Consider the following 21007-nt stretch of genomic DNA (forward strand, 5'->3'; position numbering starts at 1 on the left):
GCTTTGGCGGGAAGCTTGCAGCTGTCTGCCTGGCCGCCTGAATTCCACAGCGCACGGCCGGTCCCTGTAAGAGTGTCGGTGCTTTGGCGGGAAGCTTGCAGCTGTCTGCCTGGCCGCCTGAATTCCACAGCGCACGGCCGGTCCCTGTAAGAGTGTCGGTGCTTTGGCGGGAAGCTTGCAGCTGCCTGCCTGGCCGCCTGAATTCCACAGCGCACGGCCGGTCCCTGTAAGAGTGTCGGTGCTTTGGCGGGAAGCTTGCAGCTGTCTGCCTGGCCGCCTGAATTCCACAGCGCACGGCCGGTCTCTGTAAGAGTGTCGGTGCTTTGGCGGGAAGCTTGCAGCTGTCTGCCTGGCCGCCTGAATTCCACAGCGCACGGCCGGTCCCTGTAAGAGTGTCGGTGCTTTGGCGGGAAGCTTGCAGCTGTCTGCCTGGCCGCCTGAATTCCACAGCGCACGGCCGGTCTCTGTAAGAGTGTCGGTGCTTTGGCGGGAAGCTTGCAGCTGTCTGCCTGGCCGCCTGAATTCCACAGCGCACGGCCGGTCCCTGTAAGAGTGTCGGTGCTTTGGCGGGAAGCTTGCAGCTGTCTGCCTGGCCGCCTGAATTCCACAGCGCACGGCCGGTCTCTGTAAGAGTGTCGGTGCTTTGGCGGGAAGCTTGCAGCTGTCTGCCTGGCCGCCTGAATTCCACAGCGCACGGCCGGTCCCTGTAAGAGTGTCGGTGCTTTGGCGGGAAGCTTGCAGCTGTCTGCCTGGCCGCCTGAATTCCACAGCGCACGGCCGGTCCCTGTAAGAGTGTCGGTGCTTTGGCGGGAAGCTTGCAGCTGTCTGCCTGGCCGCCTGAATTCCACAACGCACGGCCGGTCCCTGTAAGAGTGTCGGTGCTTTGGCGGGAAGCTTGCAGCTGCCTGCCTGGCCGCCTGAATTCCACAGCGCACGGCCGGTCCCTGTAAGAGTGTCGGTGCTTTGGCGGGAAGCTTGCAGCTGCCTGCCTGGCCGCCTGAATTCCACAACGCACGGCCGGTCCCTGTAAGAGTGTCGGTGCTTTGGCGGGAAGCTTGCAGCTGTCTGCCTGGCCGCCTGAATTCCACAGCGCACGGCCGGTCCCTGTAAGAGTGTCGGTGCTTTGGCGGGAAGCTTGCAGCTGCCTGCCTGGCCGCCTGAATTCCACAGCGCACGGCCGGTCCCTGTAAGAGTGTCGGTGCTTTGGCGGGAAGCTTGCAGCTGCCTGCCTGGCCGCCTGAATTCCACAGCGCACGGCCGGTCCCTGTAAGAGTGTCGGTGCTTTGGCGGGAAGCTTGCAGCTGTCTGCCTGGCCGCCTGAATTCCACAGCGCACGGCCGGTCCCTGTAAGAGTGTCGGTGCTTTGGCGGGAAGCTTGCAGCTGTCTGCCTGGCCGCCTGAATTCCACAACGCACGGCCGGTCTCTGTAAGAGTGTCGGTGCTTTGGCGGGAAGCTTGCAGCTGCCTGCCTGGCCGCCTGAATTCCACAACGCACGGCCGGTCCCTGTAAGAGTGTCGGTGCTTTGGCGGGAAGCTTGCAGCTGCCTGCCTGGCCGCCTGAATTCCACAGCGCACGGCCGGTCCCTGTAAGAGTGTCGGTGCGTTGGCGGGAAGCTTGCAGCTGTCTGCCTGGCCGCCTGAATTCCACAGCGCACGGCCGGTCTCTGTAAGAGTGTCGGTGCTTTGGCGGGAAGCTTGCAGCTGTCTGCCTGGCCGCCTGAATTCCACAACGCACGGCCGGTCTCTGTAAGAGTGTCGGTGCTTTGGCGGGAAGCTTGCAGCTGTCTGCCTGGCCGCCTGAATTCCACAGCGCACGGCCGGTCCCTGTAAGAGTGTCGGTGCTTTGGCGGGAAGCTTGCAGCTGCCTGCCTGGCCGCCTGAATTCCACAGCGCACGGCCGGTCCCTGTAAGAGTGTCGGTGCTTTGGCGGGAAGCTTGCAGCTGCCTGCCTGGCCGCCTGAATTCCACTGCGCACGGCCGGTCCCTGTAAGAGTGTCGGTGCTTTGGCGGGAAGCTTGCAGCTGTCTGCCTGGCCGCCTGAATTCCACAGCGCACGGCCGGTCCCTGTAAGAGTGTCGGTGCTTTGGCGGGAAGCTTGCAGCTGTCTGCCTGGCCGCCTGAATTCCACAGCGCACGGCCGGTCCCTGTAAGAGTGTCGGTGCTTTGGCGGGAAGCTTGCAGCTGTCTGCCTGGCCGCCTGAATTCCACAGCGCACGGCCGGTCTCTGTAAGAGTGTCGGTGCTTTGGCGGGAAGCTTGCAGCTGTCTGCCTGGCCGCCTGAATTCCACAGCGCACGGCCGGTCCCTGTAAGAGTGTCGGTGCTTTGGCGGGAAGCTTGCAGCTGTCTGCCTGGCCGCCTGAATTCCACAACGCACGGCCGGTCCCTGTAAGAGTGTCGGTGCTTTGGCGGGAAGCTTGCAGCTGCCTGCCTGGCCGCCTGAATTCCACAACGCACGGCCGGTCTCTGTAAGAGTGTCGGTGCTTTGTCGGGAAGCTTGCAGCTGTCTGCCTGGCCGCCTGAATTCCACAGCGCACGGCCGGTCTCTGTAAGAGTGTCGGTGCTTTGGCGGGAAGCTTGCAGCTGTCTGCCTGGCCGCCTGAATTCCACAACGCACGGCCGGTCCCTGTAAGAGTGTCGGTGCTTTGGCGGGAAGCTTGCAGCTGCCTGCCTGGCCGCCTGAATTCCACAGCGCACGGCCGGTCCCTGTAAGAGTGTCGGTGCTTTGGCGGGAAGCTTGCAGCTGTCTGCCTGGCCGCCTGAATTCCACAGCGCACGGCCGGTCCCTGTAAGAGTGTCGGTGCTTTGGCGGGAAGCTTGCAGCTGTCTGCCTGGCCGCCTGAATTCCACAGCGCACGGCCGGTCTCTGTAAGAGTGTCGGTGCTTTGGCGGGAAGCTTGCAGCTGTCTGCCTGGCCGCCTGAATTCCACAGCGCACGGCCGGTCCCTGTAAGAGTGTCGGTGCTTTGGCGGGAAGCTTGCAGCTGTCTGCCTGGCCGCCTGAATTCCACAGCGCACGGCCGGTCTCTGTAAGAGTGTCGGTGCGTTGGCGGGAAGCTTGCAGCTGCCTGCCTGGCCGCCTGAATTCCACAACGCACGGCCGGTCTCTGTAAGAGTGTCGGTGCGTTGGCGGGAAGCTTGCAGCTGTCTGCCTGGCCGCCTGAATTCCACAGCGCACGGCCGGTCTCTGTAAGAGTGTCGGTGCTTTGGCGGGAAGCTTGCAGCTGTCTGCCTGGCCGCCTGAATTCCACAGCGCACGGCCGGTCTCTGTAAGAGTGTCGGTGCTTTGGCGGGAAGCTTGCAGCTGTCTGCCTGGCCGCCTGAATTCCACAGCGCACGGCCGGTCTCTGTAAGAGTGTCGGTGCGTTGGCGGGAAGCTTGCAGCTGTCTGCCTGGCCGCCTGAATTCCACAACGCACGGCCGGTCTCTGTAAGAGTGTCGGTGCTTTGGCGGGAAGCTTGCAGCTGTCTGCCTGGCCGCCTGAATTCCACAGCGCACGGCCGGTCTCTGTAAGAGTGTCGGTGCTTTGGCGGGAAGCTTGCAGCTGTCTGCCTGGCCGCCTGAATTCCACAACGCACGGCCGGTCCCTGTAAGAGTGTCGGTGCTTTGGCGGGAAGCTTGCAGCTGTCTGCCTGGCCGCCTGAATTCCACAGCGCACGGCCGGTCTCTGTAAGAGTGTCGTTGCTTTGGCGGGAAGCTTGCAGCTGTCTGCCTGGCCGCCTGAATTCCACAGCGCACGGCCGGTCTCTGTAAGAGTGTCGGTGCGTTGGCGGGAAGCTTGCAGCTGTCTGCCTGGCCGCCTGAATTCCACAGCGCACGGCCGGTCTCTGTAAGAGTGTCGGTGCGTTGGCGGGAAGCTTGCAGCTGTCTGCCTGGCCGCCTGAATTCCACAGCGCACGGCCGGTCCCTGTAAGAGTGTCGGTGCTTTGGCGGGAAGCTTGCAGCTGTCTGCCTGGCCGCCTGAATTCCACAACGCACGGCCGGTCCCTGTAAGAGTGTCGGTGCTTTGGCGGGAAGCTTGCAGCTGTCTGCCTGGCCGCCTGAATTCCACAACGCACGGCCGGTCTCTGTAAGAGTGTCGGTGCTTTGGCGGAAAGCTTGCAGCTGCCTGCCTGGCCGCCTGAATTCCACAGCGCACGGCCGGTCCCTGTAAGAGTGTCGGTGCGTTGGCGGGAAGCTTGCAGCTGCCTGCCTGGCCGCCTGAATTCCACAACGCACGGCCGGTCCCTGTAAGAGTGTCGGTGCTTTGGCGGGAAGCTTGCAGCTGTCTGCCTGGCCGCCTGAATTCCACAGCGCACGGCCGGTCCCTGTAAGAGTGTCGGTGCTTTGGCGGGAAGCTTGCAGCTGTCTGCCTGGCCGCCTGAATTCCACAACGCACGGCCGGTCCCTGTAAGAGTGTCGGTGCTTTGGCGGGAAGCTTGCAGCTGCCTGCCTGGCCGCCTGAATTCCACAGCGCACGGCCGGTCCCTGTAAGAGTGTCGGTGCTTTGGCGGGAAGCTTGCAGCTGTCTGCCTGGCCGCCTGAATTCCACAACGCACGGCCGGTCTCTGTAAGAGTGTCGGTGCTTTGGCGGGAAGCTTGCAGCTGCCTGCCTGGCCGCCTGAATTCCACAACGCACGGCCGGTCCCTGTAAGAGTGTCGGTGCTTTGGCGGGAAGCTTGCAGCTGTCTGCCTGGCCGCCTGAATTCCACAGCGCACGGCCGGTCCCTGTAAGAGTGTCGGTGCTTTGGCGGGAAGCTTGCAGCTGTCTGCCTGGCCGCCTGAATTCCACAGCGCACGGCCGGTCCCGTGTAAGAGTGTCGGTGCTTTGGCGGGAATACTGTGCTGCTCCCGTTCGGGCAAAAGTCTTTTTCCGAAAGACTTTTGTGCAAAAGGGCCGGTGTGGACAGCGGAGATTTGTTTTCCGCAAAAAGCCTCGATCGGAAAAATGGCGATTGGGGCTTTTTTGCACAAAAGCGCGTCTAGATTGGCCACTGACGCTTTTCCGCAAAAAGTGTTTTTGTGGAAAAGCGTCCTGCCAATCTAGACGCGCTTTTCCGAAAATGCCTTTAGCGGAAAACTTTTCCATTAAAAGTTTCGGGAAAAACCATGCCACTGTAGACGTAGCCAGTAACTCTGCGGTCACCAACCGGTTGATCGCGAGGCCTCGACCACTCGATCACAAGGTGTTCGGGAGCCCTCCCATTTTCCCCCCACCCTCGAGAAGCCCCGCTACCTACCTCTAGTGTAGTGCCGGCTTTCTGCGGGGTGGACGGAAGTCCTGCCTGCAGCTTCGCGCCTCTTTCGGGGATTCCGGAAATGCACTGGCTGCTCCCTCCCACAGCTCTGTGGTGTGCTATGCGCGCTGTGGGAGGGGGCATCGACCTCGGAGGAGGAGTGCAGCAGCTTCCCTGCGCCGCAGGAGGGGTGAGTCGAGCACAGGGGTTTCCCTGCACCGCGGGAGCAGGGGTCGGTCCCGGGGCAGGTGCTCACATGGGTTTGGCTGTGCCGCGGGAGAGGGGTTTGGTCCTGGGGCAGGCGCCCATGGGGGTTTGGCTGTGCTGCGCGGGCTCCAGAGGAGCCACGTGCCAGCTTCCCTCCGGGGGGGGGGGGTGGGGAGAGAATTCTGGGAGGAGGCAGGTGCAGGGGACTCACTCCTCCCACTGCTCCCCTCTCCCCACTTGCCTGTTCCTTCTCTCCAGCTCCCCCCTGTTCCCTCTTCTCACTCCCCAGCCTCAGAAACCTGTCCCCACTGGCACCCTGTCCCCTCTCCCCTCTACCGTCCCCAGAACTCTGTCCCCACTGGCACCCTGTCCCCTGCCGAAGCATCCACTACCACCCTTCCCCAGTACTATGTCCCCTGGTCCCACCAACACAGTTGGGGCCACATTAGTGAAGCTTGGGGGGGGAGGGTTTGGAGGGGTTTTTTGCATCTTACTTGTGTGGCCCCAACTGACTTTTCTGTGGGTCAGTGACCCCTGACTCTAAACAGGTTCCCTGCCCTTTTCAGAAACAAAGATAATGCAGAAACTTTTTGTGTTTGACATAGTATTTTATTTGAAAATGAAGCCTGGCCATTGGGCCAAGCCCCCATCTGGCCACAGCATCATACCACTCCTGCACTAGCATTCCTTTCCCCCAGACCCTATATCTGAGCCTATCATACACTGGAATCCCCTGCCCCTCAACTCTCATATACCCCAACCCAAATTCTTGAACCTTCACATGCAGAAGTCTGTGGCTTACTTACTACCCTAATCCTACATCTCACCCCAACACTGCCCGGCCTGGAGCCCCCTCCCTGAGCCAGCGTTCCCTTCTCCACTTCCTCCTGCATCCAGATTTCCTCCCAGAGCTTGCACCTCTCACCCCTTCCCACACCCAAATCCCTCATTCCCACCCCAGAGCCTACACATCCTGTCTCAGCTCAGCAAGGGTATGGCTAGACTGCAGGAGTTTTTCAGGATTCCAGAGATATCCCAGAAAAATTCTTCTGCATGTAGGGATACGTTTGTTCTTCCACTTCTTTTAGTGGAAGAGCAAACATGATATTTTGGTCACCCCCTATATTCCTCTTTCCATGAGGAATAAGGGGGCTTCCAAAAGAAGGGGGTTTTCTGACATTTGGTCAAATCTAGACGGCCAAATGTTGGAAAAACTTCTTCCTACAGAAGAATTGGGGGGGAAAAATCAGCAGTATAAGGGTTGGGGATAGCAAGTGATGGAGAGGAGGAGAATAGAGAGGGCGGGGCTTCAAGGAAGGGGCGGGGTGGTAGATCTTGGCTTGTTCTGTCATTTAAAAAGTGATCTTGGGTGTAAAAAGGTTGGAGAGCACTGGGGTAACTGATTAAAAGGTCAGGTGGGAGGGCCATTCTAGCCTGCCCAAGCCCCTGCCTGCAGTTAACTGGTTACCTGTTCACATCCCTCATTTGCAATTACTACTTTCAAAGCATTTTTTCTTTTAATATTATTTAATACTGCTCTCCATTCCTGTTTGACAAGTGAACAATCAGAAAATTCTCTTCTGAGCAGAGCTGTCAATCAGTTTTTTAAAAATCACTATTGGAAGATTAAAATAGTTACAATTAATTGCAGTTTCAATTGCACTGTTAAACAATAGAATACCTATTTAAGTTTATTATAAATGTGTGGATGTTTTTCTACGTTTTCAAATATATGGATTTTAATTACAGGATACAAAGTGAAGTGTACTGTCTCTATACTATTACAAATATTTGTACTGGAAAAAAGGTAAAATAAATAGTATTAAGATTTAAGAATCTGAAGTGCCATCCAAAATCTGACACACAAGATGCAGAACATCAGAAGACTTAAAATTGCAACACTCCAGTGCAGAAACTACAGAACCTAAATCATCAAAAAAGAAAATTTAACCTTCTGTTGGAGGCATCCGACTCAGATGATGAAAATGAAGATCCATCCATCCATACTTCTTTGGATTGTTATCAAGCATAATCTCTCCTCAGCATGGAATCATGTCCACTGGAATGGTAGTCAGAATATGAAGGGGCATATGAACATTGGTCTATCTGACATGAAAATAAGCCTGTATTCATTTTCAGATGATATTGTAAATAAGAAGCTCTCCTAGCTCTTGCAAATGTATACAGCCTTGTTTGTCTTAGTGATTGGCTGAACAAGAAGTAGACTGACTGGATGTTTTGTTGTTCGAGTGTTTTGTTTTCATGTGTGGTTATGTAAAAATAATAATAAATCTGTATTATAATGTAAGTTGCATTTTTACAATAAAGAAACTGAACTACAGTACTTCTATGGAAGTGAATTGAAAAATACTATTTTTGTTTTGTACAGTGCAAATATTTGTAATAAAAATTGTACAAAGTGAGCACTGTACATGTTACATTTGAAATCCATATATTTAAACATGTAGAAAACATCCAAAATATTTATAATAATTTTAAATTGGTATTTTATTATTTAATAGTGCTATTAAAACTGCAATTAATAGTGACTAATATTTTAAATCTAGTTAAATTGTTTTGTGTTAATAGCTTGCTTTAACTGTGATTGACAGCCCTCCTTCTGATCTCTCTTCAATACACGAACCTCAAAGTCCTGTAATATAATTTGCTAATAAAGCTATTTTGACAGATTTCTTTTTTATTAGCAATTTTTCAAAAAAAAAAGAAAGTTGATCAACCGAAAAATTTCCCAGCTATTCAAGCACGAGAAATGTAACATTTTAATCTGATTTAGATTAAGAGAATTTGATGGTGTAATCTGGGAAATTGATGGACAGTTTGCTTAAAGCAGTTGTACAACTGTCAGCGATTTGGATGGCCCAGAAAAGTAGCCTGTCAGGAGAATTACTCATCTAATTTAGGCTGTGTCTACACTGCAGCGCTATTTCGCATCTTTTGAGCGTCTATTTTCAAAATAGAAGAGGCTCACTATTCCATCATCCCTGTCAACCTCATTCCATGAGGAGTAAGGGATGTTTCAGAATAGTGATTTCTTTTGAAATAAGTGCTGTGTAGACAGCACCAAATTTTGAAATAAGTTATTTCAAAATTACCTCAAAATGAGGTATGCAATTTGCGTCGCACAAATCGTGAAGCTTATGTCAAGGTAAGGGTGCACTGCAGACACACTCTTAAGGTGCATTGGGAGGGATGGACTGAGTGGAGGAAATAGCACTTACCTACAGAGTTTTTGCCTATAGCTGGTACATTTTTTTTCATGTTCATAGCTAAGGGAGTAGTGTGTTCATTGGATTTTACTACTGTTTAAAATAACACATTTGTTTATTTCACTTTTTTTTTTTTAATGGCCATGCAGAAATCATGTTGGGAGGCTTTTTGTTATTTTTTTTATGTATCAGATCACTTTTGAGAGTGGAAGTGATTCTTGTATTCTTCGTTTGGTTTGCAACATGACTACTTTATCTTTGTGGACAACAAAAAATTACGTGCTAAAACTTTAGCCTTTTACTTCTGGAAAGGAATATTTTATATATTGCCTTAGATGACAAATATTTGTACTCTTAATGCATGCTTAGTGAATATTCATAGCCTCACTCATTTTGCTTTCATTACTTCCTCTCTTAATACTGCTCTTCTTTTATATCTAAGTACACTTTAGTGAGCCTATGATAGTGTGGTGGCCAGATAATTCTCTTACTTGAAAAAAACAACCACCACATTCACTCATTCTGTGATATTCATTCATATTTTGCCCTTGAGGTGTTTAACTTGTCTAGGGACAAATTCAGATTCTGCAGAAAAGAAGCTTCCACATTTTAAAGGAAAAACTTCTGGTCCTTATGATTATGAATAGAATTTGCCAAAATGAAGCAAGTGAAATAGTACTCAAAGTGATGTTTGAAGCTGCAGCCAGCTGAATCAAGGCTCTGAGGCGTGTAAACTGTCCCAGCCAACTGACTAGCATTTTAACTTTTAAGACCCTTTAATAGCCAGATTTTAAAGTAGTGTAGGTGTGCAACTGCAGTCTTAATTTGTACAATTCTTGCAATTGCGTACATCAGGAAATTGTAGACAAGTAGACTGATAAACCAAGGACAGATGTACCAGATTACTTTCAGGGCCATTAGTGTTGCCTTTTCCTACTGAGTGATGCTGAATGCAACTATAACTTTGCCAGCTAAAATATGAGGTACATGAGACCAATATTCTACCCTGATTTTGGTACAGTACAAGCTTCCATTTGTTATTGACGAGAACTTCACTGTAGACTGAGAGAAGCGTATGGCCCTTGTTATACAGACTTGACTTACAGACAATCCCTAAAAATATAGTTTTGCCTTCTGCATGGAAAGAGTAGGTTAAACTCTGGTGTGTAAATATTGCATTTCCCCACACCACAGACAAGGCTACTATAGGGTGATGGATCAGTGGATTGCACAGTTCAATAGAAGGTCTCAAAGAATTGTCAGAGAGAATCACAACCACTTTAAAGGATGAGGATATTTTCCACAAATGGTATAGGGAAGATGTAGAGAGAGGGGGTTCTTGATATAATCTCCCCAATCCTCTTCACTAGAGCATTCCTCAAAATGTACATCATGTGCAAAGTATAAACGAACCTTTCAATCTCATTATTAAAACTTCACTGGAAAGAGAGGCATGAATAGAACTCAGAAATGTTGTTATAGAGATATGTTTACTAAATTACTAGAGAGGGTCACCATTCAGCATTTCAGCCTCACACCAAGAATTCTGTGAATACTATTAAGTTTAGGGAAGTTTATATGTTTAGGGAAGAATGAAACAAACTCTGTACACTTGTGTTTAAAGTAGAAATCACAATAAGATCAGGAGACTCAAGTCTGTACGTGTGTTTGTTAAGCTTAGACTTCTACTGTCCTTACTGATTTTATATGTAGATTTCTGCAGAATGGAAGGGGACCAAGTGGAAAAAATGGTGCTATCAAATGATGGGAGAAAAACCGCTGTGGATAAGGAGTGTGATGGGGAACAAAATAAATCAGTGGAAAGGTGAGTTAGTGACTTCTCTATTTTTCCTAGTTGGTATAGAGAGAAAGACCATGAGGGTTGAATTTTTTCTGAGTTGCTGATAAATCTAAAATTCATTAGACTAGCAACAGGTTTTAGGCCTAGGTATTCATGGAGGTTATGATTAAGTCTTAGGTCAAAATGTCTGACTTAAGAATCTCTTGTGATCTCTTCTGAAATAGTCATGGTCAGGACTGTGGTCTTGCAGGTTTTTTTTGGAGGGTGAGGTGATCATTCTTTTCTCATGCTATGATCTTATTGGAGGAAGCAGGAGGACAATGAAACCAGGTTGAAGCAATATTTTAGTGTAAAGAAGAGCTTGCTCTCTGATAGAGCTGTAACATTCATTGTTTAATCCTCCTGACAACTGACTCTCTTCCTGTTTGTGCACTCTCTTTCTCTGCTTCCTTACCTACAGCAAGGTTTACATGGATTACAATGCAACTACTCCAGTGGCACCAGAGGTGATTCAATCTGTAACAGAGACCATGTGTGGGGCCTGGGGCAATCCCAGCAGTTCTTACCCAGCAGGTAAGTGAAGCTCCTGAAGGAAAGGCAAGAATGACCTTGAGCGAGTCACAGCAGATTATGTAGTGCTGGGAAGAAGGGTCAAGGAATTTGAAGCGCAAGTGGTGTTCTTGTTCATCCTTCCGGTTGAAGGGAAAGGTGCAGGTAGGGATCGTCGAATTGAGGAAGTAAATGCGTGGTTGCGCAGGTGGTGTCGGAGAGAGGGCTTTGGTTTCTTTGACCATGGGACTCTGTTCTGGGCACAAGGATTGTTAGGAAGAGATGGGCTCCACCTAACCAAGAGAGGAAAGAGCATCTTCGCGGGCAGGCTTGCAAACCTAGCGAGGAGGGCTTTAAACTAGGTTCGTTGGGGGACGGTGACCAAAGCCCAGAGGTTAGTGAGGCAGTTGGACACCGGGAAGAATCACAAGGAGGAACGAGCAACAAAGGAGGACCCCTTATTCAAATGGAGAAGGTAGGGCGATCAACTGGTTATCTAAGGTGTTTGTACACAAATGTGAGAAGCCTGGGAAACAAACAGGAAGAGTTAGAAGCCCTAGCCCAGTCGAAGAACTGTGATTTGATTGGAATAACAGAGACTTGGTGGGATGACTCGCATGACTGGAGCACTGTCGTGGAAGGGTATAAACTGTTCAGGAAGAACAGGTGGGGGAGAAGAGGAGGAGGAGTTGCATTGTATGTAAGAGAGCAGTATGATTGCTCAGAGCTCCAGTATTTAGAGAGAAAAAAGACTGTTGAGAGTCTATGGGTTAAGTTTAGAGGGGTGATGTTGTGGTTGGTGTCTGCTATAGACCGCCGGATCAGGTGGATGAGATAGATGAGGCTTTCTTTGGACAACTGAGAGAAGCTTCCAGATAGCAGGCCCTGGTTCTCATGGGCAACTTTAATCACTCTGACATCTGTTGGGAGACCAATACAGCAGTACACAGACAATCCAGGAAGTTTTTGGAGAATGTTGGGGATAACAACTTGGTACAAGTGCTGAAGGATCCGACCAGGGGCCATGCGCAGCTTGACCTGCTGCTCACAAACAGGGAAGTACTAGTAGGGGAAGTAGAGGTGGATGACAACCTGGACAGCAGTGATCATGAAATGGTAGATTTCAGGATCCTGACCAAAGGAAGAAAGGAGAGTAGCAAAATACACACCCTGAACTTCAGAAGAGCAAACTTTGACTCCTACAGAGAACTGATGGGCAGGATTCCCTGGGATGCTTACATGAAGGGGAAAGGAGTCCAGGAGAACTGGCAGTATTTTAAAGAAGCCTTATTAAAGGCACAGGAAGAATGCGATGTGCAGCAAGAAAAGCAAATATGGTAGGTGACCAGATTGGCTTACTGGGGGACATCCTTGGTGAGCTTAAACACAAAAGGGAAGCTTACAAGAAGTGGAAACTTGGACAAATGACTAGGGAGGAGTATAAATATATTGCTCGAGAATGCAGGGGAGTTATCAGGAAGGCAAAAGTGCAATTGGAATTGCAGCTAGCAAGGGATATGAAGGGTAACAAGAAAGGCTTCTACATGCATGTTAGCAATAAGAGTGTGATCAGAGAGGGTGAGGGGTCCTTACTGGATGAGGGAGGTAACCTAGTGACAGATGATGTGGGGAAAGCTGAAGTACTCAATGCTTTCTTTGCCTCTGTCTTCACGGACAAGGTCAGCTTCCAGATAAATGCACTAGGCAACACAGTATGAGAAGGAGGTGGACAGCCCTTGGTGGGGAAAGAACAAGAAAAGCGAAACATACACAAATCCATGGGCCTGGATTTAATGCATCCGAGGGTATTGAGGGAGTTGGCAAATGTCATTGTGGAGCCTTTGGCCATTATCTTTGAAAACTCATGGAGATTGGAAGAGATCCTGGACGGTTGGACAAAAGCAAATGTAGTGCCCATCTTTAAATAAGGGAAGAAGGACGATCCAGGGAACTATAGACCAGTCAGCTTTACCTCAGTCCCCGGAAAAATCTTGGAGGGGATCCTCAAGGAATCCATTCTGAAGCACTTGGAAGAGGGGAAAGTGATCAGGAATGGTCAACATGGATTCACGAAGGGCAAGTTGTGCCTGACCAATCTGATTAGCTTCTATGATGAGGTAACTGGCTCTGTGGATATGGGAAAGTCAGTGGATGTGATATACCTTGACTTTAGCAAAGTTTTGGATATGGTCTCCCACAATATTCTTGTCAGTAAGTTAAGGGAATATGGATTGGATAAATGGACTGTAAGATGGATAGAAAGCTGGCTAGACTGTTGGGCCCAACGGGTAGTGATCAACGGCTCGATGTCAGGTTGGCAATCCGTTTCTAGCGGAGTGCCCCAAGGATCTGTTCTTGGACCAGTTTTGTTCAACATCTTTATTAATGACCTGGATGAAGGTATGGATTGCATCCTCAGCAAGTCTGCAGATGACACTAAGCTAGGGGGAGAGGTAGATATGCTGGAGGGCAGAGATAGGGTCCAGAGTGACCTACACAGATTAGAGGATTGGTCCAAAAGAAATCTGATAAGGTTCAACAAGGACAAGTGCAGAGTCCTGCACTTGGGATGGAAGAATCCCAAGCATTGTTACAGGCTGGGGATCAAATGGCTAAGTAGCAATTCTGCAGAAAAGGACCTGGAGATTACTGTGGATGAGAAGCTGGATATGAGTCAACAGTGGGCATGCCCTTGTAGTCAAGAATGCTAATCACCTATTAGGGTGCATTAGGAGGAGCATTGCCAGCAGATCCAGAGAAGTGATTATTCTCCTTTATTCGGCTTTGGTGAGGCCACTACTGGAATATTGTGTCCAGTTTTGGGCCCCCCACTATAGAAAGGATGTGGACGCATTGGAGAGGGTCCGGCGGAGGGCGACCAAAATGATTAGGGGTCTGGAGTGCATGACCTACGAGGAGAGACTGAGGGATTTGGGTTTGTTTAGTCTGCAGAAGAGAAGAGTGAGGCAGGATTTGATAGCAGCCTTCAGCTTCCTGAAGGGAGGTTCCAAAGAGGATGGAGAAAGGCTGTTCACAGTAGTGACGGATGGCAGAACAAGGAGCAGTGGTCTCAAGTTACAGTGGGAGAGGTCTAGGTTGGATATTAGGAAAAACTATTTTACTAGGAGGGTGGTGAAGCACTGGAATGGGTTACCTAGGGTGGTGGTGGAATTCTCCAGTCCTAGAGGTTTTTAAGTCTCGGCTTGACAAAGCCCTGGCTGGGTTGATTTAGTTGGGGTTGGTCCTGCCTTGGGCAGGGGGCTGGACTTGATGACTCCTGAGGTCTCTTCCAGCTCTATGATTCTAGGGGCTCTAAGGAAGAAGAGGGGCAGTTGCGTCACAGGACTGCTAATACTTATGAATAGAACATTCCACTGCCAGAATTCAATTTGAGCCTATTGCTGTAGCACCATGGTCACCAACCCATCGATTGCGATCGACCGGTCAATTGGGGGGGGCTCGACCAGTCGATCACAAGGCGTTCGTCCCCACCCCCAAGAAGAAGGCCCCGCTGATGCTACCTCCAGCGACTATGGAGGTAGTGCCAGCTTCCTGCAGCATAGGGTGTGTGGGGCGGGGGGAAGTCCCGCTGGTGTGTTCCATGTCCAGGGTTTCTGGAAGTGCATGGGCTGCTCCCCCAAACAGGTGTCGCATTTCCTGAAACGCTGGGTCTGTCACACGCCGGCAACTTCCTTCCTGAGTGGGGGGAGGCAGGAAAGGGGGAGTAAGAGTCCCAGGACCGTGCCAGTTCCAACTGCTCAGGAAGCGTGCTCTGCTATAGGGAGCAGAAGAGCGGGACGCGCTTCCTGAGCAGTTGGAGCTGGAAGCTTACAGTCCCGGGACTCATACTCCCCCTGCACACAGGAAGGCAGCAGGGGAAAGGCAGTCGCTGGCGTGTGACAGACCCGGCTGTTCAGGAAATGCCCCAACTATTTGGGGAGGGGGAAGCAGCGCAAGTGCTTCCTGAGACCTGGACCTGGCACGCAGCTGCAGGATCCCCAGGTACTGGCCCCAGCTGTCCCTGTCCCCTCCTACTGGCCAGTCTCCCCCTCCCCATGAGTACCCTGCCTCAGCCCCCACCAGTACTCTGTCACCTGCCCCAGCATCCTGCTACCTGCCCCAGCATCCTGTCTCCTGCCCCCACCAGCACAGTTGGGGCCACATTAGTGAGGCTTGGGTTTTTTTGGAAGGGTTGGGGTTTTTGGGGGGGGGGGTTGCATCTCACTTGTGTGTCCCTGACTGACTTTTCTGTGGGTCAGTGGCCCCCTGACTCAAAACAGGTTCCTCGCCCCTCTCATACAAAAGGTTTCAGCATTGTCTTTATTTATTTGACATAATATTTTATTTAAAAATGAAGCCTGGCCAACAAGCCCCCAGTTGAGGCCAAGCCTCTGTCTGGCCACAGCATCATAACGCTCCTGTATCCCCCACCCCGACTCCAAATCTGAGCCTATCATACACTGGATCCCCCTGTCCTGAGCCTCTCACATCCCCAGACTCCTGCACCCCCACGTCCCCAGTCTTCTGCCACAACACTCCTGCACCATCCACACACTGCAAATCTGTGTCCTGATCCCATCATACTCCCAACCTCCCTGCCTTGAGCCCCTCACACACCCAACCCAAACTACTGCACCCTCACATCCACAAGCCTGCGGCTTGCTCAGCACCCCAATCCTTCACCTGACCCCAACACTCCCCAGCCTGGGGACCCCTCCTCATGCCAGCATCCCCTTCTCCACATCCTCCTGCACCCAAATTCCCTCCCAGAGCTTGTACCTCTCACCCCTTCCCATACCCAAATCCCTCATTCCCACTCCAGAGCCTGCACCTCCTGTCTCAACCCAGTGAGAATGTATAAGGGCTGGGGAGCATGTGATGGAGAGGAGGGGAACAGAGGGGACAGGACCTCAAAGAAGGGGTGGGATCTTGGGGAAAGGGATGGGGTACATCTTGGCTTGTCCTGACATTTAAAAAGTGATCTTGGGTGTAAAAAGGTTGGAGACCCCTGCTGCAGCAGATTCATAGTTACAAACTGAGCAGATGCAGATATGAATTTTAATGCTTTATACGTTCTAACCTATGTAAGAGTTTGGATCACATTTGGCTAGTGGCACGTGCTACATTGATGCTTACAGGTAGGGACATCTGGAGGAAAATAATTATATTTTGTGAAAATAAGTCAACATTTCAATATTTGCTTCCATTTCAGTGCTGAATGCAACTAAAATGGTCCTTTTTTTTTTTGTGGAGGGGAGGGGGAACAAACTAAAAAAAACCTATAGAAAGAGAGAATAGCTAGAATAGTAAAAAGCTTCCAAAGTAGGGAGTTGGTATTGGGTTTGCCACAAACCTGATGATTGCCCTAAACACCAGGGTGTTGGCTGTCTGGGTTGGGTTGGCCTTGCCTCTCTGGTTTCATAAGAAATTCCATCCTAGACCTGAGAAATGCTGCTGTAACAGTTGATATGCTTCTGTGACAGGTATGATAAATCGGTATTTTCTAACAAAAAATCTTCTGTTGGAAAGTTTCTGATCAAATGTTCTGCCGTTTTTTAGTTATTTGCCAACCAAAACTTAGAATGTAAGCCTTCCAAGGTAAGAATTGCCTTTTCATTCTGTCTGCTAAACACAGTGGAGACAATAGATGCTAATGCAATCCAAATAAATAATCTTACTAATAACTAGTAATAAAGGTTGTATGCTTTTTTAAAAAGCTTGTGCAGGGTAATTTAATATACAGGCAGTCCCCGGGTTACGTACAAGATAGGGACTATAGGTTTGTTCTTAAGTTGAATTTGTATGTAAGTCGGAACTGGCTCCAGATTCAGCTGCTGCCACTGAAACTGACCAGGGGCTGACTACAGGAAGCCAGAGGCAGAGTTGCTCTGCCCCAAGCTTCCTGGAATCAGCCTGATCAGTTTCAACAGCTGCTGAATCTGGAGCCTGGGACAGAACAGCTGGGGCGCTGCCCGGTAGGTTCCTACAGGACCAACCCGGCAGCATCCTAGCTGCTCTACCCGAGGCGTCCCGCAACGAAAGCCTGGTCTGCTGGAGGGGGAGGGGGAGGGGGCGCAGCGCAGCTAGTGCGCCCCCTCCCCCCCAGCAAACCAGGGAGACCTGAGCAAAGCCGCACAGGCGGAGGGACCCCGCTGCCCGTGCGGCTTTGCTCCTGTCTCCCTGGGGTGCTGGGGGGCGTCCCCCCCAGCACACCAGGGAGACCCGAGCAAAGCCGCACAGGTGGAGGGACCCCGCTGCCCGTGTGGCTTTGCTCCTTTGCCCCCGAGCAAAGCCGCACAGGCGGCGGGATGCCACCTGTGCGGCTTTGCTCCTGTCTCCCTGGTCTGCTGGGGGGGTCCAGCAAATCCGCTAGACCCCCCCAGCAGACCAGGGAGACCGGGAGAAGCTTTTCTCGCCCCAGAGGACACGGGTGGCGACCCGCCGCCTGTGAGCTCCGGGGCGAGAAAAGCCCCGTTCATAAGTGCGGATCCGACATAAGTCGGATTCGCGTAAGTCGGGGACTGCCTGTATTCATCTAACTAAAAAATGGTCAAAATAATTGAATTAAATCACTCTAAAGAATTGTGCCTTGGACTGAGGGCAAGCATGTTGAATTTCATAGAATCATAGGACTGGAAGGGACCTCGAGAGGTCATCGAGTCCAGCCCCCTGCCCTCAAGGCAGGATCAAGCTCCGTCTACACCATCCCTGACAGATGTCTATCTAACCTGTTCTTAAATATCTCCAGAGAGGGAGATTCCACCACCTCCCTTGGCAATTTATTCCAATATTTGACCACCCTGACAGTTAGGAATTTTTTCCTAATGTCCAATCTAAACCTCCCCTGCTGCACTTTAAGCCCATTACTCCTTGTCCTGTCCTCAGAAACCAAGAGGAACAAATTTTCTCCTTCCTCCTTGTGACACCCTTTTAGATATTTGAAAACCGCTATCATGTCCCCCCTTAATCTTCTTTTTTCCAAACTAAACAAGCCCAGTTCATGAAGCCTGGCTTCATAGGTCATGTTCTCTAAACCTTTAATCATTCTTGTCGCTCTTCTCTGTACCCTTTCCAATTTCTCCACATCTTTCTTGAAATGTGGCGCCCAGAACTGGACACAGTACTCCAGCTGAGGCCTAACTAGTGCAGAGTAGAGCGGCAGAATGACTTCACGAGTTTTGCTTACAACACACCTGTTGATACAACCTAGAATCATATTTGCTTTTTTTGCAACAGCATCACACTGTTGACTCATATTCAACTTGTGGTCCACTATGACCCCTAGATCCCTTTCTGCCATGCTCCTTCCTAGACAGTCGCTTCCCATCTTGTATGTATGGAACTGATTGTTCCTTCCTAAGTGGAGCACTTTGCATTTCTCTCTATTAAACCTCATCCTGTTTACCTCCGACCATTTCTCTAACTTGCTAAGGTCATTCTGAATTATGTCCCTATCCTCCAAAGAAGTCGCAACCCCACCCAGTTTGGTATCATCTGCAAACTTAATAAGCGTACTCTCTATCCCAATATCTACATCATTGATGAAGATATTGAACAGTATGGGTCCCAAAACAGACCCTTGAGGAACTCCACTTGTTATCCCTTTCCAGCAGGATTTAGAACCGTTAACAACCACTCTCTGACTACGGTTATCCAGCCAATTATGCACCCACCTTATCGTGGCCCTATCTAAGTTATATTTGCCTAGTTTATCAATAAGAATATCATGCGAGACCGTATCAAATGCCTTACTAAAGTCTAGGTATATGACATCCACCGCTTCTCCCTTATCCACAAGGCTCGTTATCTTATCAAAGAAAGCTATCAGATTAGTTTGGCATGACTTGTTCTTCACAAACCCATGCTGGCTATTCCCTATCACTTTATTACCTTCCAAGTGTTTGCATATGATTTCCTTAATTACCTGCTCCATTATCTTCCCTGGGACAGACGTTAAACTGACCGGTCTATAGTTTCCTGGGTTGTTCTTATTCCCCTTTTTATAGATGGGCACAATATTTGCCCTTTTCCAGTCTTCTGGAATCTCCCCTGTCTGCCATGATTTTTCAAAGATCATAGCTAAAGGCTCAGATACCTCCTCTATCAGCTCCTTGAGTATCCTGGGATGCATTTCATCAGGACCTGGTGACTTGCTGACATCTAACTTTCCTAAGTGATTTTTAACTTGTTCTTTGTGTATCCTATCTTCTAAACTTACCCTCTCTCTGCTTGTATTCACTATGTTAGGCACACCTCCAGACTTCTCGGTGAAGACCGAAACAAAGAAGTCATTGAGCATCTCCGCCATTTCCAAGTTTCCTGTTACTGCTTCTCCCTCCTCACTAAGCAGTGGGCCTACCCTGTCCTTGGTCTTCCTCTTGCTTTTAATGTATTTATAAAAGGTCTTCTTGTTTCCCTTTATGCCTGTAGCTAATTTGATCTCATTTTGTGCCTTTGCCTTTCTAATCTTGCCCCTGCATTCCCGTGTTGCTTGCCTATATTCATCCTTTGTTATTTGTCCTAATTTCCATTTTTTATGAGACTCCTTTTTTATTTTGAGATCATGCAAGATCTCCTTGTTAAGCCAAGCTGGTCTTTTGCCATATTTTCTATCTTTCCTACACAGCGGAATTGTTTGCTTTTGGGCCCTTAACAACGTCCCTTTGAAATACTTCCAACTCTCCTCAGTTGTTTTTCCCTTCAGTCTTGCTTCCCATGGGACCTTACCTACAAGTTCTCTGAGCTTATCAAAATCTGCCTTCCTGAAATCCATTACCTCAATTGTGCTGGTCTCCCTTCTACCTTTCCTTAAGATCATGAACTCTATTATTTCGTGATCACTGTCCCCTATACTGTCTTCCACTTTCAAGTTCTCAACTAGTTCCTCCCTATTTGTTAAAACCAAATCCAGAACAGCTTCTCCTCTGGTAGCTTTTTCAACCTTCTGAAACAGAAAGTTGTCTCCAATGCAGTCCAGAAACTTATTGGATAGCCTGTGCCTCGCTGTGTCAGTTTCCCAACATATGTCTGGATAGTTGAAGTCCCCTATCACCACCAAATCTTGGGCTTTGGATAGTTTTGTTAATTGTTTAAAAAAGGCCTCATCCACCTCTTCCACCTGGCTAGGTGGCCTGTAGTAGACTCCTAGCATGATATCACCCTCGTTTTTTACCCCTTTTAGCTTAACCCAGAGACTCTCTACACAGCTATCTCCTACGTTCATCTCCACTTCAGTCCAAGTGTGTACATTTTTAATATACAAGGCAACCCCTCCTCCCTTTTTTCCCTGTCTGTCCTTCCTGAGCAAGCCGTACCCTTCCATACCAACATTCCAATCATGCGTCCCATCCCACCAGGTTTCTGTAATACCAATGATATCATAGTTGTATTTATTGGTTAGCAATTCCAGTTCTTCCTGCTTATTACCCATACTTCTCGCATTTGTATATAGGCATCTAAGATACTGATTTGATCTTGCCTCCCTGTTGTGCCCTGACCCTCCTTTCTCCTTGCCATTATAGGCCGTAGTCCCCCCTATTTCCAACCCATCTCCCAGTCCCGCACATTCAGCACTTACCTGTGGGCTTTGCTCACCTGCCCCCGACAAACCTAGTTTAAAGCCCTCCTCACAAGGTTAGCCAGTCTGTGTCCAAACAAGGCCTTCCCGCTCCTGGAAAGGTGAACTCCATCTCCGCCAACCAGTCCTTCCTGGAAGAGCACCCCGTGATCAAGGAAGCCGAATCCCTCCTGGTGACACCATCGTCGCAGCCAGGCATTCACCTCCAGAATGCACCTCTCTCTGCCCGGGCCCCTACCTTTGACAGGAAGGATAGAAGAGAATACCACCTGCGCTCCAAACTCCTTCACCCGTACTCCCAAAGCCCTGTAGTCACACTTGATCCGCTCAGTGTCACACCTGGCAGTATCATTTGTGCCCACGTGGATGAGTAGCATGGGGTAGTAGTCAGAGGGCCGGATAATCCTCGACAATGCCTCCGTAACATCTCGGA

At 49.9% G+C, this 21007-nt stretch overlaps 1 protein-coding gene across 1 annotated transcript in view; it reads left to right on the forward strand.

Moving 5' to 3' along the window:
• SCLY (selenocysteine lyase) overlaps positions 1-21007 on the forward strand; it is a 64812-nt gene that overhangs the window by 15570 nt on the left and 28235 nt on the right. The window contains exons 2-4 of the mRNA XM_089781001.1: positions 5321-5403; positions 10361-10472; positions 10909-11021. Of these exons, the coding sequence (XP_089637127.1) occupies positions 5321-5403; positions 10361-10472; positions 10909-11021 (308 nt within the window). The remainder of the gene's footprint in view (positions 1-5320; positions 5404-10360; positions 10473-10908; positions 11022-21007) is intronic.

Source organism: Pelodiscus sinensis, chromosome 10 (assembly GCF_052426305.1).
Source record: "Pelodiscus sinensis isolate ZL-2025 chromosome 10, ASM5242630v1, whole genome shotgun sequence".
Taxonomy (NCBI): domain Eukaryota; kingdom Metazoa; phylum Chordata; order Testudines; family Trionychidae; genus Pelodiscus; species Pelodiscus sinensis.